General features: G+C 43.1%; 2 protein-coding genes across 2 annotated transcripts; both read right to left on the bottom strand.

The window, feature by feature from the left end:
* Window positions 1-1,216: 1,216 nt before the first annotated feature.
* LOC148339502 (uncharacterized) lies at window positions 1,217-18,993 on the bottom strand. Its single transcript, XM_088291466.1, has 4 exons — window positions 18,817-18,993; window positions 8,262-9,036; window positions 7,873-8,187; window positions 1,217-5,429 (listed from the first exon to the last, which is right to left on the bottom strand). Exons 2-4 carry the CDS (start codon window positions 8,980-8,982, stop codon window positions 3,451-3,453), a joined length of 3,015 nt encoding a protein of 1,004 aa, XP_088147592.1. The 5' UTR covers window positions 8,983-9,036; window positions 18,817-18,993; the 3' UTR covers window positions 1,217-3,450.
* Window positions 18,994-24,274: 5,281 nt separating this feature from the next.
* Window positions 24,275-27,079, bottom strand: ogg1 (8-oxoguanine DNA glycosylase). Its single transcript, XM_088291065.1, has 7 exons — window positions 26,771-27,079; window positions 26,193-26,554; window positions 25,937-26,116; window positions 25,053-25,231; window positions 24,830-24,977; window positions 24,704-24,753; window positions 24,275-24,638 (listed from the first exon to the last, which is right to left on the bottom strand). Exons 1-7 carry the CDS (start codon window positions 26,890-26,892, stop codon window positions 24,426-24,428), a joined length of 1,254 nt encoding a protein of 417 aa, XP_088147191.1. The 5' UTR covers window positions 26,893-27,079; the 3' UTR covers window positions 24,275-24,425.
* Window positions 27,080-27,300: the final 221 nt, after the last annotated feature.

The raw sequence follows: 27,300 nt of genomic DNA, 5'->3' as shown, positions 1-27,300 counted from the left end.
GTTTGTCAGCTGAGTAGGGCGTTTCCCCCCAGCACTCTGTCTCACCAGCCACGCACCTGTTCCCCGTTATCATCAACACACCTGATTCCCATCTGCTCCCCTATTGACTGGACTATTTAAACACCTCACTCCGACAACCCATTGTCGGAACATTACTCCTGCTGCTTCATTTGGACTGTCACGACCGCTCCCTGATCTCGTTCACGCTCATGTTCTCGCTTCGCTCCCGCTCTTGCTCCCGCTCTTGCTCCCGCTCTTGCTCCCGCTCTTGCTCCCGCTCTTGCTCCCGCTCTTGCTCCCGCTCTTGCTCCCGCTCTTGCTCCCGCTCTTGCTCCCGCTCTTGCTCCCGCTCTTGCTCCCGCTCTTGCTCCCGCTCTTGTCCCTAGTTTTTGTCACTGTCTTCGTTCCTCGGTTTTTGTTCTGTTTAGTCACGTTTAGTTCGACTTTGTTATTTTGCACCCTGCCACGTTTGTTTGTCCTAGTACCTTGTTTGCCTTTTGGTTTTGTTTTGTAAATAAATTCCCTTTAAGTTACCCTTATCCCTGCTTCCTCGCATTTTGGGTCCACCCCCCTCCTCGCCGACCGGCGAACCTGACAGAAACGGTTCGAAATTAAAGAGGGTCACTATTATAACCTAAGGGGAACGAGTGACTTTAAAAAATTTAAAGATAAGAACAAACATAAAGAAAATGAGTGTCTCTGTTAAAGGTGTTAATCTACGGAATAATTATGAGTATGAATTGAGGGGGTGTGAATCACTTGTGGTGTTCAAAATGACGTTTAAAAATATAGTGTTACAAAATTATATAAATCACGTAGAAATATGGCGGCACGGTGGATGACTGGTTAGCACGATCTTGTAATGTGTTTATATCATCAATGAATCAATCATGCAATGCAGTGCTTCTCAATTATTTTATGTGACTCCCCCCAGCAAGAAGAAAACAATACACGCCCCCCCCCCACCACCCACTCTCCGCCGCAACTATAAATTTTTGTTGCAAAAAACCCCAAAACAAAACAACTTGCTGCACACAATGGGCAATGAGAGTGCCACTGCCATCTACTGGAGTGGATGTGCAATTACACTTTATTGTAGTACAGCGGAAAATAGCATGTTCCACAGGATGACACGCCCCTCTCCCCTCCATGGGGGCCCACCCCACTATTTGAGAAGCGCTAATGTAATGTAACTAGCAAACACAGTAAACATGAATTGCGATCATTTTTTTTATTTGAATCCACACATGAAATTCTGTGAAATGAAAAAACAAATGTTAAATGACCCAAATAAACAGCTCAAATACTGAATCTCTAAACTCGGACTACACAATTAGGGCGGGCACATGGATTCATTTTGGATGGCACGAAATGCTTCATAGAGGGGGGCAACAGTGAACAACGCTTTTTGGTACTTTCATTCTGGTGTGGAGAGAAGAAAAGAAGAGGGAACAGCAAGACAGCAACATCTTACAAATCCATTGGAATGTCGAGCACAACACAAGGCCATTGGACGAAAATCACTAAACAACTTAAGCGTCACTCTGACAACTGGACGTCATCCTGTCGTGGTCTGATGCATGAAAAAAGCTATTGGTCACTTGTGGAAAAATCATCCCTGTCGTCCAAGAAAGCAAACAATTCTCGTATTTTCCGGACTATAAGCCGCAAATCTTTTCCTAGATTTGGAACCGTGCGGCTAATACAGCGGTGCGGCTTTTCTGTGGATTTTTCTTTCGCCACTAGGAGCGCTCTATAGTTCAGAAAATACGCTAAATAATCTTGATTTTTTTTCTCTTGGGTCTGTTCTGTTTTAATTAGCAAAGTTGTTGCCGTTTTAAAAGGCACTGTTTATGTACCTTTCACAGTACAAAATCGTTCTGTATATGCAGTAAACAAGTCTTTTTTTTTCGACATAGAAAACCACGGCTTATACTCTGGTGCGGCATGTATATCGTTTTCTTTGCCCCCAAAAAGTTGCTGCAGCTTTTATACATGTGCGCCTTATAGTCCGGAAAATTCTGCGGCGATTTTAATGTGTCTTGCCCTGCAATCTACCAATTGCACATAATTAATAAAGCCACTTTGCATATTTTTCATGAAAAATACTTGTTTTCTACTATTCCTTTGAAAAGGAATCAAAAAATGTTTGCAATCCCTTTCGCATCGATATTTCAATCCCTAGCGTGGCTGAGAAACTCCTGATAGCAAAACAACAATACGGCACAGTCCGCAAAAAGCACTTCCGATTGTCTTTCACAGTGACAAACGTGACTACGTTTCAAATATATCTTTATTTAACATAAAAATAAAAGTATTTACATTGTTGCGTCTATATAATATATTTGAAAGATACTTTTATCTAGAGTAATAAAATACTTCAATCTAGTGCTTTGATGAAAAGTTAAGTGCTGCGTTTGTGAGTTCATGCCAAGCCAGACGTGATTTCTCGGCGCAGTGCTGGACACTTGTGGCAGGTTGAAGTTGAATATTTCTCGTTTTGATTTCCTGTCTAATGAAAGTGCTCATCGCCTAAAGCGAAGCACGTATTTCATGTTGTAGCCAGTGCAACTGGTTTTTGTGTACTACCTCAATAAGTCATCAGTTCCAAAGCAGCCCGGAGAAGCGGTAGCATATTAAGAGCTTCAAAATACGGTTTTACAGAACCATTATGAGCACAGAACAAAGGAAAATCATGCATGGCACATTTTTACATGACACAGGAAAATTGAAATGAAAATTCACACAACCATATGGACAACGGAAATAAATCACGATACGTGTACATAAACAAAAGCTATGAAAAACACTAGAGCACAGTTTGTCTTTTCACCGGTACCAATTATGACGTGAGCAATGTTCTCAAGACAATTTAATGATTTAATTATATTTTAGGTGGTAGCTGAACGAGGCCGATTGCAAATCAACAGCGACTGTGCGATCGGAATGTGCGTTTGTTTCACGCATGTCATGTCTGAGGTGTCCTCGGAAACTTGACATCATTTCGTAGGCCAGTAAATTTAGCTAAAATTTATACAGATTGGACAGAAACATTTCAGATTATTGAGACCGTTCTGACTTCATAGCAAAATTCAGGTTCAGCGTTCGTTATCAACGCTTTCAATCCTGCCAAAATGGTGTCGTTCACATTGCATTGTGGGACGTGTGACGTTGTTTAGGTTTTCTTTTTCGCTGGCGATGAATCTGGTGGGATAGAGTCCAGCTCACCTGATACTCTTGTGAGAACAAGCGCGACAGAAATTGGATGCATGGATGGATGCGTTTTAGGAAAATTTCAAATTCATCTTTTTGTCTCTGAATCTTTAACTCATTGACTGCCATTGACGGCTAAAGACGTCAAATATCCATTTTTTTTTAACACGACTGGTAGTGAATGACTTAATGGCGTGTTTGATATGTGCCCCTAGTTGTCATGTCTAAGATTTTATTTCACAAGTCAATAATTTCGCTGCTCACACTGGCAGAGTCGTCATGTCGGCTGACTTCCAGGTAACTTCGTGACCCGACAGGCCTTGTTGCCCTCCCCCGCCCCCGCTCCGAGTCTGGTGTGATGAAGGGTCGTGTGTCATCCACTCCATCTTCCCCCAGATGTCCCGTTGATGTTCTGGTGGGGTGAAGTGACACGGGACAAGACACCGACGAGGGGACGTTTGCCGCCTCGTTCCCAGCCCACCTGTGACCCTGGTGGGATGGCGTGGGGGGGGCAGTCACCTGCCGGCTAGGCACACTGCTGAGAACGCTGCCCCCCAGAGGCATGGAGGACTCTGTCGGAGCCTCGCTGCTCTCAGAGAACTGAGGGTCACTGTTTCTGCGCAGCCAGAGCCCCGGACTGACTCCAGATCCAGGGGAAGGAGATTGCAACGTTTGGTTAAAAGGATGAAATAAACTACCCCCTTCGAGCAGGTGTTCTCGATGCAGTGCCTCATCAATGCTGCGGGTGAGGTTAATGGGAGACGGGGGCCGAAGATCAAACTCGCACATAGAGAGGGAGGTGTCCCTATCCGGCTCCAGACTTCCACTGACGGAGCGCTGTGGAGTCAGTCCAAGTGGTTGCAGTCTCAGCAGGGAGCCGGCGGAGCCATCAGATATGCCGCGTTCTGCAGAACGCCCCCTGTGGTTGCGTACTCGGTTGCTATCTTTGACGCACTGTGGTTGGGCAGCTGTGTGATCGTGATTATGGTTCCTGATGAGACTCTTTGTGATGTCGACTCCAGAACGTTCTTGGCCGGCCCAGTTGTTGGGCACCTCTGCTTGACCTCCTGCTCCAACACCGTTACTATCGGACTTTCTGCAAGGTTTCCCCGTCAAACTCTGGACTATCTTGGACCAGCATGTGTGTCTGTGGGAGGAGCCTCCAGAATGTCCAGGGGAGGGCATGTCTCCTGTTGTTCTTCCATCTCCTGCTCCCGCCTCGTTTCTTCCTGTGCAACACTGAGGCTTCCAGAACACCCACGAGGCCAAGAGAAGGAGACATAATCCCCAGGCTAGCTCAAGGAGTCTGGCCCAGAAATGAACCAGCCACCAGCCCCAATTGAAGCTCATCCAGTCGCCAAGAAGTCCATAGAGCCAAAGAGTGGCATGAACGTGTAGCCCACAGCACAGCGCTCCAAAAACCGCACAAACCGCCAGCACCTTTCCAAGAATCATCCCTTCTCTCCTGCTCCCTGTCCAAGCCTTTCTCCTGGCCTCTTCGGCAACTCCAGGGTGAGAAATGGGAGGGCAACGTATTCGTGGAAAGACATAGAAGAGGAATCCCAGACAGAGACCTAGACCCCAGCACAGGGAGAGAACTTGCAGTGTGACAGGCACCACAGGTGACAGAGCTGGCGAAAGCAGATCTGCCGCCAGCAGCAGAGTGCACTGCAGCACAGCCAACACGGCCACCAGGGGAGGACGCTCCAACGTCGAAGGTAAAACTGTCACTCCGGCCACCCTCAAGGCCAGCAGGGCCACGGCAGCCTGCGTCCACACCAGCATGTGCAGCGGCAAGTTATAAATGGCCGCGACGGCCGAACGAGGGAGGATTTTCTGCGTCCCGTAGGGATCAATCAGAAAGAGAGACGACCGAAGTCCTCCGACCAGAAACAACAGGGCGTTGGCCAGAGCGAGGGCACCCCGATGAGGACAGTTTGAACCTGGCGACAAGATGAGCCCGAGAGCAGACCCGGCAAACAAAAGCAGGAAAAGGCTTGCTGAGCCGTAGACATGCAGCTCCCACGCTAGAGTCAGATTCCTGCTCAGGTCACCCCAGTAGATCAAGCTTTCATTTGGGGACGGCTCAGCGCTGGCAGAAGGCGACGACTTAGAAGCAAGATGAGGATCCGCTAACAAGATGGAGCGATTCTTCGGCTCAGTGAAGCTTGTGTGGGTGACTGGTGCAACACTAGTAGTCCGGAACGACGGGTTGTCTGAAAATAGAAAGAAAAAAAAAGATTAAATACATCATTTCAAAATTGTAATATTTAAAAATTTGTAGCCAATATAATTAGATATATAACACATATCCATTAAAAACTACTCAAGCGCAACCATTTGAAATGTGGCGCTAAAGCCACTAGAGGGAGCAGCTCACCATCCTTGTAACAAGCTCGGACCAGCTGGTCCAATCCAATCTCATTATATTGCTAATTTGTTATGGAGCTAAATCACTCGAGGTCTAAATATGATTTGGACAAAGGAAGGAAGTCATCTAATGAAATCTCTAAACTACGATTGTGAGCATGGTGATGTAAGCAGCAGCACTGCAAATACCTCCTACACGAGAACCGACAATGTCAGTTCACAGGGTCGACAGAACAAATTTGAGCCACTGGAGGGACGACCGGGATATTACAAATCAAGTCATTCTAATTGAACACGAAAGGCAAAACATTAGAGATACAATTTCAATGTAGCTGCCATCAAAACCACCTCTCATTTATTTCCTTCTTTTATTTCATGCTTTCAAAGTGGTTAAAAAGCACGATAAAAAAAGCATTATTTCATGTCAAAATGTAAAGTAAGTTATAATTTTCAGGTAATTAATTTTGGTTATTTTTTTTGTTCCACATATATACATAATGGCCACAAGAGGCGCTGTACCTAGAAAAGAAGAAAGGAGTCGTCTGTTTTGTTTGTGAAGATTTGTGTCAACTTTTATTCCTTTTGAGACGTGGCCAACGAGGTAACTATTGTGCTATTTGCTTTCTTTATTTTTTTGTGTGACCCATCCACATTTTGTGTGCTAATTGAGTTTCTTCATTGCTATTTTCTTAGTTCTGACAGCATTGTGGCGGAGTTTTTTTAAACACGTAAAAACACGTAGACAACATTAAAAGTCTGTTAAAACTAAAGACCGACGTTTCACCTTGATTGAACTCAAAAGGAGAAATAATATAATAATGCAGAGCAAGACATATTTGTAAGAGTCGCAATTACATGTTTTAATTATGTAATTAATAGGAAGGGCTCCTTGTTACATAACGCCACAGAGCATTTCAGTGTACCTGAGAACACAACCACATTTTACAGGATTATGTCATATGACAGCCTAATCTGTCATTGTCACGTTTGAACGCTTCATTTCTTTGTTCCTGCACCGTGACTACTTAAGAGACAACACATGTGCGATGTCACAGGCTAATTCATGGAGATGTAAGGCTCTGCGAGCACGAAGAGGTCAAACAGTAATTTCATATTTTGGCCACTTGGAGCACGTGACACAGCCGAGTGAGTCATTATTCACTTGCAAGTGATTAAGAACACTTCTTGGTTTGTGTCAAGCTGCTTGACTTCCTTCCTTCCAACTATTTCTTACAAGGGGTGTGATCTGGACACATTCCACAATGCACAGCTGGGTATGCTTAACTCACCTCGAGTCTGGAGTCTGCCCCAAACCGCATGCACCGGAGTATTGAATGCACACATGTGGCAAGGGACTAATACAAAAGATGTCTACGCGGAGCCATGACCATGTTGTTCCCTCACAATCGGCCCATGTGTCACACTTTCCCTTTTTCCATGTGCTTTTCCGCAAACCCCGGATTCCGTTTTCTATACATCTGCTTTTCATTACCAACTTCATTCTCTGAGTTTCTATAGCTTTTTTTTCTTTACCACACATTCAGCCAACCCTTTGCTTCTGTATCAACCTTTTTTTTTTCGGAACCATTTTTCCTCTTGTATGATTGTTTGCCAAGGATCCCGGTTATTTCCCTGCTTGCATCCCACCCTGACGCCTCCTGCTCAGACTTTCTACCATCTGGGTCGACCTGAAAATGCTTTTCTCTCACCTTTGGAGTATTTGTCTATTTGTCATGAAACTGATTTGTTTATCGTCGTGGATAAAAATGGTCGGACTAGTTAGGCAAGCTGGCTTGCAGAGGTGGGCACTTGACCCTTTTTTTGCCGGTCAGTCCCACGCTATCTTGGAACGGTTCCGGCCTTGACCCTTCGGCAGAGATACTAACGGCAGAGGTTTATTTAAACATTATTAGCTGGCTAATTTACTATACAAATCTGCTTATCTTATTACGGTCTTATTTGTCTCCTTATTATTCATCTCCTTCTTCTTTCTTTTTCTGCCTGAACGTGCCCAATGCAAGTAAGTACGGACAGTTGGTGTTATAGGGATTGCCCATTTTGCGAGTGGTTTCATCACACACACACACACCCCCACACCCACACACACGAGCCGATTCGTGGACCAGACTAAACTTAACCTCCGGCCTTTGTTAATTGAACACTTTTTAAAAATGTGTTACCCCCCCCGCCCTAAAAATGGGCATCCGTCTGGGACGGAGGGCTGGACCGTTCCGCCCGTTCCGGACTGCCCAACTCTACCGGTTTGCTTCATGTAAATTCCTCAAGTACCTGTTGGTGTTGGTTGCACAGTCGTCCTTGTTCTGTATCGGTCCACATGTGTAGTTTTCTTGGGTTTATTGGTTGTTTTGGTTGGTGTTTTCTGATCCGACGGAGTAATTTGAAGCATATTCGCTGCAGTTGTTACAGCTACTTTCTCCGTCATGCTCTTTGAAAGTGAAATCATCTCGCTTCGATTGGTGACTGGCTGCGCGGGAGTCTGTGGTTGTTTTCCAGTAGAGCCGAGTGTGGTGGCAGTAGAGGATCTGTTTAAAGTCACCGCAGCCCCGGCCTCATTTTTTCTGCCAATGGGAAGTGGCAAATCACCTGAGAAATGACAGAACTGTGAAGTGCAAGTGTTGATTTTAAAACAAATGCTCAAACAGAATCAAGTTCCTCACCTGTTACAACAGCAGGAGGTGTGGCCTGTGTTACTACGGGAGACGGCGAAGCTCGTGATACGGTTTGTGTCGTCAGTGCCAACACTCGAGGCGCCATAGGCTGAGTACCGACTGATGAATTGTGCACATCAGCTATTTTAGTCTGTGCTTGAGGTTGATACTGAGCCAATTCATCAGCAGTCGTGGGCACAGGAGCGAGCAATTCCTCCTTTTCAAGCATCAGTGTTGCACCACCTGATCCGAGGCCCTGCAAATCACTCGCCTCTTTAAGTAGACCGCTCGCTGTCACCGGTTTGTCACTGCTGGGTAAACCGAGCGAAAATGTCGTCAAGACTTTTTGCTTCTCCGATGTCTCATTTGGTGGCGTGCCACTTGAGTCCATCTTAGGCCCGGTAACGTTTGGCCGACTGGCGTTTGTCCCACGGCTACGCGTCTGAGAAGAAAGGCTCGACACGGTCGAGGCAGCCGAGCGTATTCTCGCCTCTTGCTGCGGTGCATTTGTTGTTGTCAGCCGATCCCGCGCTGTAACCTTAGCTGGCACGACAGCGCGCCCGCCGGAAGGCAAAGAGGACCAGGATCCATCTGTCTGCTTGGTGGGTTGAGAGTCTTTAGGAACATCCACGGGAGAGAAGGAGGGCGATGTGCCAATGATGACCTGGGCATCAGATGGATGAAGGGAGGAGATGAGGAAGCTTACTAAAAGGAGTGGCATGGAAGCCATGGCCTGAGGAGGGAGCGGTGCCACGTGCTGCTACACCATCCTCACACTGGACTTCTGTGGATGCAGAAAAAAAAAAAGACAAGCATTTACTACATTTTCTGTTGCAAAAAGATGTCATAGCCCACCGGAAACAGATTTAGAATTGCCTATTGTTTGGCAGTACAGTACATATTTTGTTTTTAATGGTCGCTTATGTGATGTTGATTTTGACTCGTCACTGATGATCTTGCTGATATTTTTTAAGCGACATAGAAAGGCAGGTCAGCGCGGTGGATGACTGGTTAGCATGATGACATCACAGTGCAGAGGTCGTGGGTTCGATTCCAGCTCTGGCCTTCCTGTGTGGCGTTTGCTTTTTCTCCCCAGTGCCTGCGTGGGTTTTCTCCGGGTATTCCCGTTTCCTCCCACATTCCGAAAACGTGCATAGCAGGTTGATTGGTCACTCGAAATTACCCCTAGTTAAGAATGTGAGCACATGCCAACCTCAATTTTGTCTAAATTATCTTTAATGGATTTGGAAAAAAGCATATTGTCTTGTTTCAATGAATTCCTAAGCGTGTGGATATGATATGTATTGTCCTTAGGATTTTAGTTAAATCTTCACACTTGAAATGTTGTACCATTAATTTTGTTTACGAACGGCCAACTCATATTTGGTCCTTAGTTTCTGAGTTTAGTACGCAAGTGGGAAGTCACCGCAGTCTATCTATAAACGACTCAAGCTGGATATTGAATACATAATTAAAGCAAATATTTGTATGGGGGAAAAAAACTAAGCAACTTGTCTCTATATTTTCTTTGATGATTCTGTGGACTTTCTACGCTGACTCAGAGGTCATGTCATGGTCAGGTCAGAGAAACTCCTGTCGGGGGTTTTGCAGTCTGACACGTCAGCTACAGTCCTGCAGGGATGCGTCAAGTGCTTGCTTTCACAATACACAGCACAGTAGCTTTCATTTTTCCCAAAAGCATCAAATCAAAATTTTACAAAATTCATAATTGATTATCAAAAGCGCCACATATTTTCATAGCTCGGCTGTTTCGTTATCTCGATGATGTCAATGACTTAGCAGTCTTGAGTCGTCGGTTTGACATCTTTCATCAAGTATTTTGAGCCCACAAAAAAACACCTTAAGCGTTAAAGATGACACAATCCACACACACTCCATTCCCGGCCGCCCTTCCCTCTTCCCCAAAACTAATTTCTGCCTGTTTTAGCACATAGCTTACGTAAACCTTTCTTGTTCACGCCGGCCTCTATCTGTGACTCACAATGGCAGAAACCCCCCAAGCGGGAGAGTCAAGACCACGCTGAAACTTCAGCGTTAAACATTAGGAGCCGAAATCATCCTGTGTGTGCGTGTGTGTGTGCGTGTGTGCATACGCCTGCGGGAGGACTCATTCTATTGCCAATGACTCACCGAGGTTTCACTCACAGTCGTGACGACTCGCTTGCACCTTTGACGCTCATGACCTCATTTAAGGTGATTTATTTATTTATTTTTTTGCTGGGTGAGTACTCCAAATTTGGAAAAAGAAAAACAAATGACAGCTCCCACAGTCACCAAGTGAGAAGTCACAGACAGCGGTTAGAAAATCAGAATCGTACAATACAATTTCCCATGCAGAGAAACAAGAGAATTGAGCATGAGTGCAGAAATATAAGTGTGCCGCATAACAGTAGCCTCAGTGTTTATTTTTTTTTCCCGTCTCAGTCACTTCGTCTACTTTCAGGCGCATTGGCCGGTGTCCAGTTCAACTCCCTTCCTTTCCTCTTTTCCGTTTTTCCTCCATTCAACGTGAATAATTCCAGCCTAGTGATACAGCAAGCGTTGAGCTCATTGTTGAATTGGGCCAGTGCCGGTACAGAGGCAGGCAATTTTAACAAAGCGGAGTTATTTTCAGGACAAGGCTGGATCGGCGGGTGAAGCACCAATGTGAAGAAGGCCGAGTGATGAGATGAAGCTGACAGCGGAGGGAACCGCGGGCGGATGGAAGAACAAAATCCTAATGAGAAGAACAAGTGAAGGTTTAAATTTAGAGCAGAAAGGACAAGCTGGTTAAAATAAAATGACAACTATATATAAAACAAAGAAATCGTCATTAGGAAATTGCAATATATGGACAAAATACGGTATGCAGGTATCTTTTTTTAAACAATGTATTATTTTCCAGATTATCTCAGGAAAAAATTATTTTGCTCTACTAAACATCAAAATGTGAATTTTTAATGTGTAGCTATTGTCGTCCCCTTCCGATCACAATCCTCATCTCTTTGACTTTGAGTGTGTGTGACTTTAAAAAATGGGAGGGAGAGTATGTGCGGTTTAAAAGGTGGGGCCTGGTCTGGTGAGTGACGTGGGAGTCAGCGAACGAGAGTGTCGACTGGCTGTTAGCAGGCGAACTGTGAGCCAGTCTGTGTGTCAAGCAGCTTATTATTATATTATCGTTACCGTTCGTTGAATGAAGAGATTGAAAGTTCACCGGCGGTTGGGTTTGTCATTAGTGTATTACAATACGGCTAACTAGCGGTGGTAGGCTATGTAGAGCTAGCTAACAGTGACAGCTTGACTCTGCAGTAACACGAGTTTGTGTTAAAAAAATGATTTGAACCATTTTGCCTCAACTTTTTTTTGGGTAATCGAGATATTTGATTGACAGCGGTCCAATATTCCCACGGGAAGTGAAAATGAAGGAAATATACAGAAAAGGTGGAAAATTCCAGTATTATTCGTTTGCGGGAATTTGTTTGATGGGGTTGAGGTCAGGGCTCTTCTGTGCATTCACACAAAATTCAATCATTCAATCCAAACAGCTTTCTTAGGGTGCGGTCATGCTGAAAAAGGACCAATTGGGTCTGCCTCATGGTTGTCAAACTTAAAGGCTGTGGGCCAAATCCAGCCCGCCACATCATTTAATGTGGCCCATGACCCTTGCTAAAATCTGCACCAAAATGTAAAATTGTCAACAAAAACAATGAAAAAACTGCACAAACTTCAACAATAATTGAACTTGATCATCTAATTTTAAACTAATAATCCATCAAACCGTTCTATAAATGTAATAATACGCTGAGACGATTAAACATGTCTTTTGTTGAGTTTGACACTCCTACAACCCTCAACTCCTGATCAATTTATATATAAAAAAAAAGTGTGTCCCAAGACTTCTTTCTCCACAGCATGTGCCGTTGCAAGACTATGATGTTCCATTTCCACTTTCCACTTTGGTGAGGTTTCCATTCAGGTAGGCTGGCAGCCAAACATAAACATAACATCACCCTTGAGAAATGGCTTTTAATAAACACATCACTGTCTTGTTCCAAAGCACTCCAGCATGCACTAGCCTGCGCAGGAGTTTGATGAATGAGACTTGAAAGAACTGAGCTTCAGAGAAAGACACACCGGTGCACCTCTTGAATGTTTTTATCTGGATCAACGCGTTGAAATGAAACAACTGTGTACAACTACAAAAAGACAGAACCAATCTTAATCCCCAAAGAAAGGGAAATCTCACGTCGGTTCCCTTTGTGGCAGTCCATAGGGGGGAGAAGGCAGATGGGTGCAGCCAGTCTGAGTATTTCCTTCATATTAGCCTTCCAAAGGACACATCATTCGGCTCATTCACTCAGAGAGGAGTGTGCATGTTGTGCAGATGGCGTCACACTCTCTTACACAATATGTTCTTTCTCCAGAACAGGAAATTCTTATTGACAATATGGAATCGCACAGGAGCGAAACACGATCAAGATTATACCATCGCTTGCTTGGTCACATGACTAAGTAGCATAACAGGTGCTAATCTCTTAATCGACGCTAATATATAAACAGGAGTAGTCAGCGTTGGTTCGTTCATATGCATCTGGGCAGACAGCGAGGCGGGGTGTGCATGGAGGATTTGGGAGAATTTTTTTTTTCCTTCTGTGCCAGCGTCCAGACAGCCTGGCAGAAAAATGTTTGCTTTCACTCCTGAGAACGTTTCTTGGGACACACATCAATTTGTTGGCCATCAGAAAAAAAAAAATTACCCCCCCCCAAAAAAAATTAATAATCTCGGTCGTGCTTGTAAACTCTACTTTTTATGTTATTTCTGTATTTCCTAAAAGTTCTGAGAAAAAAATGTTTACCACAAAACATGTCTGTTCAATTAGAAGGATAAAAACAAACGTTGGTGGCAAACTTGAATTGAAATTTGAACGGTAGCGGCATATAACCTAATTTTGGTTCCAGAGTGAAGAGAAGCCAAACACAGTTAAAAGAAATGCCAGAACATATGCTGATTGAGCCACACAGAAGCAGATGATTGGCTGTATTTCATCCCATGAGCAACATTGCTTCATGCACTACTGAACAAATTTCCGAGTAAGCCCCCTCCTCCAACACTGAACCCAAAAGTCAGCATATGATGTTCCTTTCTGTATGGCAGACAGCAAGAAATAACTCAACATTCAAAGAGCAAAAAGACGCGACTGAGAACATTTTTACTCAAAAGAATCTTACAAAAAAGCCTTTGGGTGCTTTTATTTGGTATAATTCTCTGCGTGAATCTGTTTCGACACATCCAGTACAGTTTGTGTGTGCACAGTTTCGCAATTCTTTATTTTAGCACAGAGTGCAGATAAACTAATCTGGCTCCACACACTTTCTGTTATCAAGGTGGCAGCGGGGTTAAAAAGCTCAGTCCGAGAGGAAGCCAGCTGAGAGGAAAAGCTGCTTCATGGGGGATAGAAAGGGACTTTAGCGGGTCCTTGAACATACGACACCAAACTTTTGACGTGAACATTTATTTATTGTTATAACGCAGTGCTTCTCAAATTGTGGGGCGAGGGGCGGTGCGATGCTGAGGGTGGCGCGTGTGACCTTGGGGAGCATGCTTTTTTTTTTCTGCCGTACTACAATAAAGTGTAATTTCACATCCACTCCAGAAGTTGGCAGTGGCGCTCTCATTGCCCATTGTGCGCAGCGAGTATTAACTCTACGGTGTAGGTTTGTTTTAAAACAAAATCACCAGACTCTAAGCCGCAGTTTTCTGTTGAAAAAAAATTGTCGTTTACTGCATGTACAGAACGATTTTGTACTGTGAATGCACATAAAGGTACATCAACAGATTAAACCAATGCCTTTCAACATGGCAACAGGTTTGCTAGCGTATTTTCTGAACTATAGAGCGCCCCTAGTGGTGAAAGAAAAATCCACCGAAAAGCTCCACCATGGTATTAGCCGCCTGGTTCAAAATCGAGGAAAAAAGTAGCGGCTTATAGTCTGGTAGATACGGTATTTATATTTGTGGTGGGGTGGGGGCGCAAATTGTTTTCTTCTTGCTAGGGGGGGGGGGCGTAACATAAAATAATTGAGAAGCACTGTCATAACATTACAATAGAAAATAAAAGCAACAAAACTGTATGAAAGCGGCTGTGTCAAACTGTTTCAATATTCCCGCTGGCCCGTCCACACACCACAGCGACGTACTGTATGACATGTTTGCATTGACTCATGTACTGTAGGCGCACACATGAGTCTGTGAAGCGGCGCAAGCCCAGCGAGAAGCGGGGAAATGGGAGGGAGAGTATGTGCGGTTATCTTGGTATGTGGGGTGGTGGGGGGAGGCCACGGGTATGACCGTTAAAAATTCCACACCTTGGCATAACATGTGGATTGCCTCTATAATATTCTCTGGCTTCTCCTATTTATTTTACAGATTTGCTCCTCCAAACACAGCTAATAATTCCGTTTATGTTGGGCTGTTTAAAATCCAGCAAAATAAACGTGAGTATAATTGATTTGACTGCAGTGCTGATAGCCAACTTGCCTCAAAGCTGCCTGCTGAGCTTTTAAGATAGTCCAAAGGCGGTTAACGATGTCTCTCTTGCGCCTGGGGGAGGTGTCAAATCTGCTACCTCCCAGCCGGCAAGGTCGCACCGTAAGAAGAGAGGAGACTCCATACAGAACCAATTGCGGTTGCTTTTGATCCCCAATCCGAAACGGATGTCCATCTTAAAAGTGCTGAGCCCTACCGCATCTTTGACTGATGTTGCGCCGTCAGATCAAAGGCTGAAGGTCGTGGAGGGTGTTTCGAGGATCCGCCGATTCACCCCCCAACGCACACTCGTACAAACACAAACACACACTAGGCGGCCTGTAAATATTGACTCACGATGGTGGCCATAGAAGGATTTTCCAGGAAACTTCATTGTCTACCATGCGTGGGGCTATTGTGGGGAGGGGGCTAAAAGGGAGGTGGAGGGGGTTTGGAGTTCACACAATGGTTATCTGCTCACATTCAAGTGCTGCGCTCCATAGCGGCCAAAGCGCTGGCTGATTTATAAAAAGTACAAGTTGTGCCTTGAGACACGGGTTGAATTGATTCCATGAGCACGCTGATGACTCAAAACAATCGTACAGTGGAAGCTTGGTTTACAAAACTTAATTGGTTTCCGTTATACCATTCGCAACTTAAAGCTTTCGTAAACCGAGGTAATGTTTCCAATTGAAATGAATAGAAATGCAAATAATCTGTTCCAGCTTCAAATCTAAAATACACTAACATTTTTGATAAGTGTGTGATTAAATATACAGACTAAATCCTGGTTGCAAATCTATTTTGTTCCATTCTCAGACTGACATGTTCATCAATAGGGGTAATGTTTCCTATCGAAAGGAATGGAAATGCAATTAATCCGTTCCAGCCAAGGAAGAAAATGATTTTTACCTTATTTTTGAATATTTGAGTGGTTAAAAATGATAGGTTAAAACCAATTTAGAATGATGAAATCAAAGTTGATTTGTGCAGTGCGCAATGTTTACGGTTACCGAGGTGACTGCAAGACCTAAATGGCCACCCTTGGTGCCTATGGTTTTCATCCGGAAACGAGAAAAAGCAAAAAGTCGTGAGCCTTCCATGACCATGCTAACAGTTTATAAGCCAGAAATACTGTTTAACTCGAGGGAATTTGACTTTAAAAAGTTATTCGTAAACCGAATTGTTCGCAAATCGGGTCGCTTGCAAACTGAGGTTCTACTGCATGCCAAGTATTGTCATACAGTCTATCTAAATGCGCTGCCGCACCATTTGTTTAAATATCCTTTGCATCAAGTGTTATAACATTAACACATAAATGCTATTTCCGTGCAAGGCATTATGTGTTAGCATTAAGCTTGCGGACTTATATGGTTGTTTTAACAATGTGAAATTATTTTTATTTTATCTTTAATTCAAGGAATTTTACTGCCATGGCGACATACATTTCCGAATATGACACAAAATACCAGATTTGACAATAAAATTTGAGCTAACATGAGTTCACTGCCACCGTACAGTGCTCGGATCTCAAATATTTGCTCTTTAGTCAAAGCAACACCAAAAAAAACCCCTCCTCTATGAACGCAAAACGAAGCATCCTTATGTTTTCAGCAAAGCGACATTCATCGACATCCGCTCACTGAGAAATTCGGAACATTTTTGCCTTTTCTGTTACGCTTCACATCAAACACCAACCCAATCATTCCCAAAGCCACACATTCCACATATGCAGTAAGAATGAGTATGTTCAGGTGGCCAAATAGTGGCCCCACGTTCTCAGTGACGCACCACAAGTGACCGCGCGAGACAGCTGCTAAATCGTGTGCAACCACCAAACACTGCCGGGCCAAAGACACTACCCACATCACAAGTCCACAAGTGTTAGACTGCAACACAAAGTAACGCAAAGGTTTCACGCCGTTGCAGCTGGATGCAATAAAAGGTGTTAAGTGAAGTGTTGTGTGGTAAACATTTGCCGGTGTAACATTTGTGATGACTATTTGATGCGTTCGGGACAAAGCTTTTAAAAGCCGGCAATGTTGTTAAATGCTAAGTGGGCTTTGTGCTTCATTGGAATTGTGTTTTATTTCTCAGTTGTGACATTTTAAGAATTGGAACTTCTGGCCAGACAGACTGCTGGAATTTCAGAGAAGGTATTGTACTTTAAAAGCCTCCAAGGTAAGCCATTATTGCAGTAAAAAGACAACTCAATACAAAGGCACGGCTTCATGGCTTAGCTTCTGTCCTCTTCCAGCCTTTACGCAAATGCCAACTTGTCCATGAGCGGGCCGCAGAAACAAGCTGTAAATCTTTAGTTGAGCCACGTTGGAGGAGAGATGAAGCCTTCTTGTCCTGCCAGTGGATCAGGGTGTGTTGTTTTTCTTCGGAATTGAGTTCATCTGGCGGGTTCCGCTTGACATCCAGAAGCACATTGGCCCACTTTCCTCTCCCGGAGTGATGTGTTCAAATATTCCTGACGAGGATGCTTGTGAATCCTACGCCATGTTGACACCATGCAGACAAACCCGTGTGTTGCAACTGCACACAAACACAACGTGCTGTGCACCTGCGAGTGTGGAACAAATGTAGAGGCGTCGCTCCACTTGCTGCTAGTTTAACGGTGACGGGTGTAATGCTATTTCAATTTGCTGGACTAATTTGGTTCCTGGCTCAGTTTAATGAAACCCAAGAAGCTCATAGTTAAAATGGAGAATTGGGAGACATGTGATCAAGCAAACAAACCATTATATCTCAACTAATGCAGTCTTTGTAATCCTTCACAACTTTACAACATCCACCCAAGGTCCATTTCCCATTTTATTGGGATCTCAGAATAAACTCAGAAAATGTCCCTTTGCTGCATGTGGGCTGTGCTGTTTCACTTCCCAATATTCTGTCCATTTGACCTGGGATTGGTAGCCAAGCACATTTCAACAAGCCCCGGCCAGCATGACTAAGTTGTAAACCAACACTCTCCTCAAACTGATACAGTAAAATAGAACAGCTTGAGCAAAAACTTACTGCAGGGGTTATTGGAATCATGGCGCATCACAAACATAAAATTGCCAGTACGCCAAGTCCATATTAGCCAATGCGCAATAAACTGCACATCATTTCAGAAATATATATTTAATATGAGATAGCAGATATCATTATTAGGAGGTTTTCTCTTTTAAGAGGGAATTATTAGATTCTTTGAACGTGCCAACCAAAAGGTTCACATCCCGTTGAACAGAAATGGAAAATTGTGCAGTGATGTCACATTTATGTGATACGTCACAATTACAACAGGCCCAAAGCTAAGGTCACTGAAGGGGAAGTCATTGGTACGTTTGTTCTATTGATGTGTCGGACCCTATATTTAGGAAAGAACTTTGTTTTCACAATGATATAATATAATTCAGTGCAAATTATTTTATAGACATCCTCCAAGTTATGGTTTGAGAAACAATTATTTAGTGGATTAATTGACTGTCATTTGTGTTGAGCTAAGTGCATGAACTGCACTAATGACCTCCACCAAGCAGAAGTGGTATCTATCTATCTATCTTAATTCATTAATTAATTTTAAAGGCGACAAAAAAAATTACAAAAAATATTTTGGTGGACTGGAACAAGGTATCACTACTGCATTAAATAAATAAATATATATATATATATATATATATAAATTAAAACAATTTTGGCAATCAAGGAACTTCGGTACATTCCAAATACATTTCTAAATAAAAAAAATGATTTCATTTGTTCCACAAAAATTTTATTTTTTACAATTCATGGGGGGGCCCCCACCACTTCATAAACAAACACACACCGCAATGTGTTTAGACCACCCACCCCCTAACAATATTCAAAATATGAAATCACTCAGAGGAGGAGCAAGTGGTAAAATTTTACAATGAGTACAGTGGCGAGAAATAGACATGACCTACAGTAGCCTACAATTCTGTCCACAACGCTTCGTCACGTCACATCGTTTCACTGCGCAAAAGTGACGCCGCACCGCAGAGTCGCCACGAAAAAGATTGCACGTACCTGCTGGTTGTGCGGCTCCTCTGCGCCACGACGCCGGTTACGACGTGCTCGCTGCGGCACAGGCGGTCATAGTCCACCGATGATTCCTGGAGGAAGACGAAGAGGAGTGTGAGAATTGACGCTCAGCTCTGCGCTGCTGCAACCAACCGGCTCGACCATGAGCTCATGAGCAGGACTGGAGAGAGAGGGAGACGCCCCCCAGTATCGCCTCCCCGCTCGCCCCTTCCCACCGACAGACCGTTGCATCTCGCTCCGTATGTCCAACTGTCCATTGCCCACCCCCTCTCGTGGAAGCACGCCCCCCCCCCCACACACAAACAAACAAATCAGCAGGAGAACGCGAACGCTCGCCACGGAACCCGTAGCCTACGAAGAGAGTCTTTTGGAGGGAAACCATACCAACTTCGCACGCACGCTGTTAGCTTGAAAAGTGTAACGTGACGATACACATCCAGCAGTACTTGATTTACAAATTGAATTCGTTCTTTGACAAATGTTGCAACACATTTATCAAATCAATGTTCCCCATAGAAATGAATTTAAATGATTTCAATCGGTTCAAGCCGCAACATTTTTTGTTACATTTAATGATTAAAAATCGCATTGTATTGTATGACCACTTAGTGGTTCCTGACCTTTACTTTGTGCTTTCCAGTTGGTTAAGATTAAAATAAAAAAAATCCTGCTAAGGCTACTTTGAAGTCTCTGCTACATGCTGCTCTCCAGGCTAGCATCACGACACCTGCATAAACAACCATCCAGGTTGAGTGATACCAAACAATTAAAACTCCTACTGGACAAGCGCTATACATCTGTTCAACGAGACGCCACGTATAAGTAGCCACTGACACCAAATTGCTAGCTACACCACTACCGCAAATAGTGCTCGGTCACTAAATTCAACGTTGTGTGCGAAGATAGTCGCATCACTGCCCACGGCAACTAAACTTTCCTCCACTTCATTTGAGCAGCGTTGACTCTGAAGCTTGCTTGAAACACAAAGCAAAAAAATAAAAAATGAAGTGATGACTCATAATGTGAAAATATATCTCTTGGGGCATTCAGACATTAAGGTGGCACATTGTGCTAAACTGACATCAGTTTATGGCAGTAGAATATATTAACTCGGTTAATTTGTTTGTTTTATATGGCTACAAGGAGCCATAACGGCATCTCAAAATGCTGTTAGCGGGGGAAGAGTTAGCTGATACCGTACGTGTGCATCAGCAGAGGACACGGTGGAATATGAGCTGGCCTCCATCTTACTGCATCATCATGCTGCACATTGGCCCCGGTGCCAGCTTGCTTTTCAGCCCCCACCTGCTCGGCTTCTGGTCTGGGGTGCAATAACAGTCCTGTTGGGACGTGCTGCTGCTGCTGTGGGAACAAATGCACACATAATGACAAAGCCACGTTATTATATTGTGCAAAAGGGGACTACTTGCACAATATAATGACGTACACGAGCTGCACAGCATATGTATCACATTTTCTGCCTTTGTTTTTCTTTCATTTATAGATTTGGCAAAAGTGCTCACAACAGGCACGTGCACACATAGGCACTGGGTGGTGCTCAAACACCCCCCCCCCCTTTTTTTTTTTGCTTCATTAATCAATATAAAAAAAAAAACATTAAAATAAAAGTAAACTTAATTCTTCTCTGTAAAATATATACATTTGTATTGTTGTTATTATTTTGTGGATTAAATAAAAACTGTGGAGAAATTGTTTTAAAATTATTTATCTCTGTATAATTTTTTTAATCTCATAAAAAGTTGCAATTTGAACAGGGGTGTGGAGACTTTTTATATTATATAATTAATAGAATTCAATAATTGTATGTTAGAATTATATATCCGTAGTTAAATGTGGTATAATTGTAGAGATTGGTTGCGGCTGGAGTACAAGTGTCCTCTTTCTTGGTGGCACACGCATGAAGCAGGAAGCCACCGTCGTCGTTGTTGTTTGCGTCCATGTAGTGTGTGGCGTAATCCTAAAAATAAACCCGTGGACGACACAGGATTGCCATAATGCCATTACATTGTAACTGAGCCAGCAGGAAACGCCAAGCGGGGTTTAAACATGGCAAGCGACAGCTCATCTGTTTTGGAAATAAATTAATTAATCACATGCCACCTCTCGTTAATTCCCACTTTGTATTTTTCTATTATTCTTATCTTTATTAAAACATTTTAAGCATCGGCTTTAACATCAGAATTTCCTCTGTGGGATTCACTAAGAGAACTCTTCATATGTTTCGTTACATTCCTGTTGTGATGTAAGATGTTTACATGATGAGTCCGCTACTTATTGCACATGTTAAGCGCTTCCTTTGCCACAAGCACCTTCTAGTACAGGGAAAGGCAACTTAAATGTTTTTTTTTTTAATCAATGCTATTTGGGGTGGAGGGGCAATTTAGGACCACATACTTTCTAACTGTATGTAAGACAAAAATGCTATTTTAAATATGGACCAAATATGTGCTCTAAATATATTTCATTTTTAATTCATTAATTTTTTAATGTATGAATAAAACATCTTCTATCATAACCAAACAGCAAAGGGTTAACAAACAACATAACCACACTCTTCTATTTTGTTTAATCAAGTCCAAAGGGCTCTTTTGCATAAAGGTACCATTCAAGGATGGCACAAAACCGCTGAGCACGACACCAACAAGAGGTTTTTTACAAAAATTATTGAGGTACTGTTTGTGCTGCATATCATTCCAAATCCACCCCCCCCCCAAAAAAAAAAAAAGCCATCTAGTGGTGATTGGTGATATTACAACTTAAAACTAAAGTCCACCCTGCATATTCGCAATTTGGCAACAGCAGATTTGCATATTTGCAGACTTATTTCCCTTCAATATTTTGTCACATTTTGGATAATTATCGTTTATTTGTCACCCATTTGCCTCTATTCCATATTGAATTTTTATCAGCATTTTCAAAAAATGCAATTGGGTATGTAAAAAAAAATCAATCAATTTCTTTTCAAAATAATTTTTCAAAGTGTGTGCTGCATCATTGTTCCTAGTAAGAACTATCCACAGTCCCCCAAATGCAAAAACAACACAAATGCGTAATCTTAAATTATTTGGTACGCCGGCATAATCTGATAAAATCCAATACAAGGATTGTATTTAAAAAATGCAATCATTCTTTTCCAGCAATACAGTGCAATTTTCAGCAACGTTGTCAATCAAATATGAGTCACGTCATTATTTTCAGAAAGGTTGCAGGTATATCTAATAATGCATGCCGCTAGTGTGCAGTTAATCATATTCGACTGACAGCTATTCCTAAATATAGAAAATCATTTCCAAACTCAAACCAACAAGTAATGAAACAGAGCATTTAAAGCGTGCAAAATGCAGGACCTCATAAAAAGGGGGGTGACACCACAGCCACACATGGTACTCACGCTACCTCGTGCCCACATTCATCTTCGTCCAAGGATGTGGTGAACACGTTCCACTTCGTCATTTGAGGGGTATCACTTCAACACTGGAACAGACAGAACTGGCGCTTCCTAGATTGTACAAGGCACTACAGCCTTCATCACTTGCCAGGCAAAGCCATTGTCCGATCAGTTGCAAGAAAGTTTACATCTCTGGGAAAGAAAATGAGGCCTCGTGTTACCAATACCAGCCAAGATATTCATACGCCAATGTCAATTCATCAACTCTCTCTTTCGGTCTGTGGTTGTCTAGACTGCAAAGATTAATCGGTGTGCCCCGCCCCCCCCCCCCAAAACACACTTCCATATGAGGAGTGGCTCCAGCTGCACTGGGTTGCATTACTTTGACCACATCTAAAGTGAATCAACACGTCTCCTCGTTTTATCCATCTTAGGCAATGTATCACACACACTGTAATACATCTGTTACTATTCAGCAGTAATAACATTCATCGTTTTCGAAACTAGAAGGGTGGATGTGCTTCGAAGACGTTGGGAAAACACGGTTGAGTAAAATCCCAGCGTAGCCGTCATCTCTGATGGCAAATGAATTGGAATTTCATTGCTTACATTAACTTTTAACATATGAGCAGGGTCGGGAGTAGCAAATTACCGGTACATGTAACAAGATAACGTAAACTTACCTTGCATTACCGAGAGAAAATGAGTATGCTAATTAAAATGGAGTTGCTTTTGGAATGTTGATTACAATTTGAGTTAAATTTGAAAAACCGCCGCAAAAATTCCACTGATCAATTTATTTTCTTCTGCCTTTGCCCCTTCTAAAGCTTCTGATTGGCTGTTTCTGCTCATGTGCTATTAATTTGCAATTATGTCGCAGGCGCACAAGACTTTTCCTGAGTTGGAAATACAATTAATTAGTTATATTACTTAACAAAAGTAACTCAAATAGTAATTCTATTAGATTTAAACAGATAAACATGTTGCTGTATCACCAATTAAATTTCCTGAGTAATCAACATAGCAAATCGCTGGCGTCGCATAGTATTTATTGATCCAGACAGACTTTCACTTTTATCCCGAATGACAAATTGTTACGCCCCCTAGTGTTAAAAGTAAGTCATCACAGTAAAACAAAGCAGATGAGCACAACCAAGGACGTAACACAAGCTGAGACCCATCACTTATATAATACAGTGTTGCGTGTTAAATTGTAGCACGTGGCCTTTCCTTTTAAAGTCATGTGCCCACTCCTGGTGCACATTCGCCCAACCCTCCCAACCGCTTTTTGTTTCATTTTTGCTGCTCTCTTGACTCCATTCTCACTGCGCCGTTCCTCTCTTGCCTGCATGGCTCTGCCCGAAAGCAGGGCCCCAGCCCGTGTTCAGCTTAAATGGAGTGGGCATGAACGCTGACTCACATATTCATTAAACACACATGGCTGCACGCACCAACATAGAAACAGCACCTGCGGTAAAACGACACATACATAAACATAACATATGCAACTGTATTCAAGATGACCCAAATTCCCTGCGTCGAGGGGGAAATGGAACCTTAAATTGTAAGCCATGAATATGCACATACTGCATTTTGTTCATGTGGCAAAGAGGCCAGTATTTCTCACACAAAGACCAAAGCATTGAGAGAGAAAGAAACAATCGCTGCTGTTAAAAAGGCCAGCTGACACAGTCAAACCCGTGCAGATAAACACGAGGCCACTGATGCACTTTACAAGCACAAAAATAAAATAAATAAACCCAATAAAAATGCCCATAAATGACCTTGACCTCTTTTCGATATGAACACAAAAGCCATGAGGTATTAATAGCAAGGATCCTGACAGAATGCATTCACTCAGGGAAGACATGCTACTTAGTCTTCATGTTTAAAATAGACAAGCGAATGACCCATATGTGACATTAATGTGTAATGTTATATCTTCCGGTGCATACTGCCATCTAGAGGCCACTTTTGTGTGTCCTGGAGTTTGCTGATGTGCTTTCTTAGCAAGACGTTACTGAGGATGGAAAATGTGCGATTTTTGTATTTATTAAAAGAAAAGACTCAGCACAGTGCTAAATTTGTAAGTTGACAGAACAAAGGTTACAAAAATCATACCCCAAAATGACTTATTTAACAAAGTTGCGGTATCAAATTGTGTATTGTAGAAAAGTACAGTACGTTATACTATCTTCTCCTCCTTAACAGACACCTTTCCCTTCTTTTGACATGCTGACTTCAGTTTCCTGTTTTTCACAGGACCATTTTTGACAGTCTCTTTATTTGATTTCTTGCATGTTTCCATGCTTTCACTGTCCGACTCTTCTTTCGCCCGCTTCAGCTGCGGCGTTTCTTTCAGTTTTTGGAATTTCTTGAGATCGGCACAGAACAATACCTAAACAATGGAAATACACTGAGTGGTTACAATGGACAAAATGCAAGGAGGCGGTCAACACTTACTGATTGTGCCCAACCGGCGTAAGGACCCCACAGGTTCCTGAAATAATCACCTGTGTACAAGCGGAAGCATTCATTAGCCGTGTGGATACTCCCGAAATATGATCGATGAGACGCATGAACACAAACCGATGTCTTTGTGAAGCCTTTCTGTGATGCTTTTGGGTTCGTTGGCAGCGGCATATTTATAGTCACGCTTGGCAATTTGCCACACGTGCGTGTCGATTGGCACAGCGTCTGCCTTATCCAGAGACATCAGACATACGCAATCTGCCACCTGAAGGAGCACACATTGGCCAAGTTGCATTTCAGAAGCTCACTAAGGACCACCTCGTCATTGCATCTGCTGTACCTTCATGCCCACCCCAGGGAGGGAACGTAAAGCATCACGGGCCTCCGAATATGGGACACTGCGCAGACCTTCAAGCCACTTGTGACCATGGTTGTCCAAAATCTGCTTTGCACTCTGTTGCAAGAACCGAGCTCTGTATCCAAATCCCAGTTCTCTAAGGCAGGCTTCCACACTGCTGTCTACAAAGTACAAAATGCAGGTTCGTTTAAATATTGAACATTCAGTATAGTACCGGCACATTGTTAGAAATGACACCACATAGGGTAGATAGAAAAAGTCTACACACCCTTGTTCAAATTCCAAGGTTTTGTGATATAACAAAACATAAATCATTTCAAAGCTTCCTTCTATGAATGTCCGAAACCACGCTTTTTAAGACCGATACCAGGATGAGTATTCACCCTTTTAGTACTCACTGACACAGAGTCCGGCTATCTCTAGTATGTTTGATATACAAAATTTCATGTAACTCAATGACAAAAAAAGTGAACAACCACCTTTCTATTTGACAAGATAATGACTCTCCAATTTGTCAAATTACTGCATTATAGCACCAACTACTGCTGAGGAGGACTTACTCAATGTCAGATTTTTTTTTCCCTCTTTGAGAGCTGCAGCAAGCTAGCTCAGAGCTAACAGCAACGGTCTTTAATACATTTTAATATATTTTAAGGCCTTATTTGTCACAAAATCCATTTGATGCTTTTTATTGACCCGTAGAAAGCCTAAAAAACACACAATTGGTTTTAGTAGGTCAGAAAAAATATACTTTGGCGGCACAGATCTTTCGCCTCCCTGGACCTTGCATTTCAGAATCAGAATCATTTGACACCAGTACACAAGCAAAACACAATCTTAGTGCGTTACAACCAGTCACACTGTACCTGCTAATGCGCCCAGTGAAGGAAAGTCGTAGTACGAGGTTTGATCCAGCTGGCAAAGCAGGTTACCCCTGGCCTCACACAACCTCTCCACCATGCCTTCGATACGAGAGATATGGTTGTTGGAGGTGCAAATGAAAGAAAAGAGGCATTCAGTGGGGTCCTGGCGCAGCATTCGCACACCTGTGGAAAGAAAATGGCAAATTGTTTGCAAGGGAATCATTAGTCGAAAAACGATAGCATGCAAATAAACACTGACCGGTGAATATGTCTGCAATCTTTTGGAAGTGGGGGTCCGCTGCTACCCATTTTCTGTAAAGAACCCTCAAATTCACATTCAGCTGAAAGTAATCTCTCAAGATGGCCTCGTGCTCGTTATGCTGGCGGGTGATAGCCACTAATTCCTCTTTCTCTTCCTTCGTTAAATCTGCTTTACATTTCACTTGCGACTCCTTTTTCTCATTGAGGAAAACACCACCCTCCCTTGCCGTGACTTTTCTGTGCACTTGTCTGTCATTGTGTTTGTAAACGTGGTACCACAAAGTGTCTTCAGTTTGAGTAAGAGTCCACACTCGTCCTCCCATCACTCCAGTCCAGTGGCCATCTGAAGTCTCCCTCCAGCTGTGGGAAAACATGTGCGTTATCTTTGGTTTGAATTTGAGAGTGAATGGTTGCAGGTCTTGGATGGATAAAAAATAATGTTTCTCAGAAATGTACGCTGACTAAGCTATGCATCGACAATATTTGAAGACATTTTGTTAGGTGTTTGCAGTGGCACGTTTCCAATGTAAACTGCAGAAATATCTCGACTCACGATACGAGTCTGAACTGACATACCGGAACGATTGTCCACAAGCAAGCGTAAGATCCAGTCGCAGCTCTGACTTCTCACAGGCCAGAGCGCTCCACGCGTTTACTCCTGATGACAGAACTGCATGGGTTGCCATAACCTTTCGCATTTGACGGCATGAGTGGATGCATCTAATATATTATCACAGTGAAAACAATCTCGAGTTGCTTATGTCTCCCTTGTTTACCACCGGTCTGCCGGCGGAACTTTGATGACGTCATAGCGGAAATGGTAACGCTGTAGTAGTTACGCTTGCTGTAAGAGTCGTAAACTGGTTGTAAGACGTGCCCGAGCCAATCTTCCCCCCAACCTGGCTCGTCCCCTCTCAATGACGTCACCCACCACTCAACTGACACCGCCCACAAATACACCAAACAATGAACATATATTTCACTATGTTTACAATGCATACAGTGAACCAAACTGTCGACTAACTTCCATTTTTCAAAGGGATGATGTTAGGGTGACGTTTATGGAATTACTTCGTGGACAAAAAATACCCAAATTAGCACCATAT

The sequence above is a fragment of the Idiotropiscis lumnitzeri genome, chromosome 3 (genome assembly GCF_059441095.1).
Source record: "Idiotropiscis lumnitzeri isolate Australia: NSW breed Sydney's pygmy pipehorse chromosome 3, RoL_Ilum_1.0, whole genome shotgun sequence".
In the NCBI taxonomy this organism is placed as follows: Eukaryota; Metazoa; Chordata; class Actinopteri; order Syngnathiformes; family Syngnathidae; genus Idiotropiscis; species Idiotropiscis lumnitzeri.
Note: the sequence above shows the minus strand (reverse complement) of the source record. Positions and strands in the feature narration are given on the sequence as shown.

What these genes read in the sequence shown, in the direction of transcription:
- ogg1 (XM_088291065.1), bottom strand. Translation starts at nt 26,892, where the DNA reads ATGCGAAAGGTTATGGCAACCCATGCAGTTCTGTCATCAGGAGTAAAC. An exon ending in AAGGCTTCACAAAGACATCG is followed by an intron (nt 24,754 to 24,829) that starts GTTTGTGTTCAT and finishes GCTTGTACACAG; the next exon opens with GTGATTATTTCAGGAACCTG. An exon ending in ACGCCGGTTGGGCACAATCA is followed by an intron (nt 24,639 to 24,703) that starts GTAAGTGTTGAC and finishes TCCATTGTTTAG; the next exon opens with GTATTGTTCTGTGCCGATCT.
- LOC148339502 (XM_088291466.1), bottom strand. Translation starts at nt 8,982, where the DNA reads ATGGCTTCCATGCCACTCCTTTTAGTAAGCTTCCTCATCTCCTCCCTT. An exon ending in ACCTCCTGCTGTTGTAACAG is followed by an intron (nt 8,188 to 8,261) that starts GTGAGGAACTTG and finishes GTCATTTCTCAG; the next exon opens with GTGATTTGCCACTTCCCATT. An exon ending in TGTGCAACCAACACCAACAG is followed by an intron (nt 5,430 to 7,872) that starts GTACTTGAGGAA and finishes TTCTATTTTCAG; the next exon opens with ACAACCCGTCGTTCCGGACT.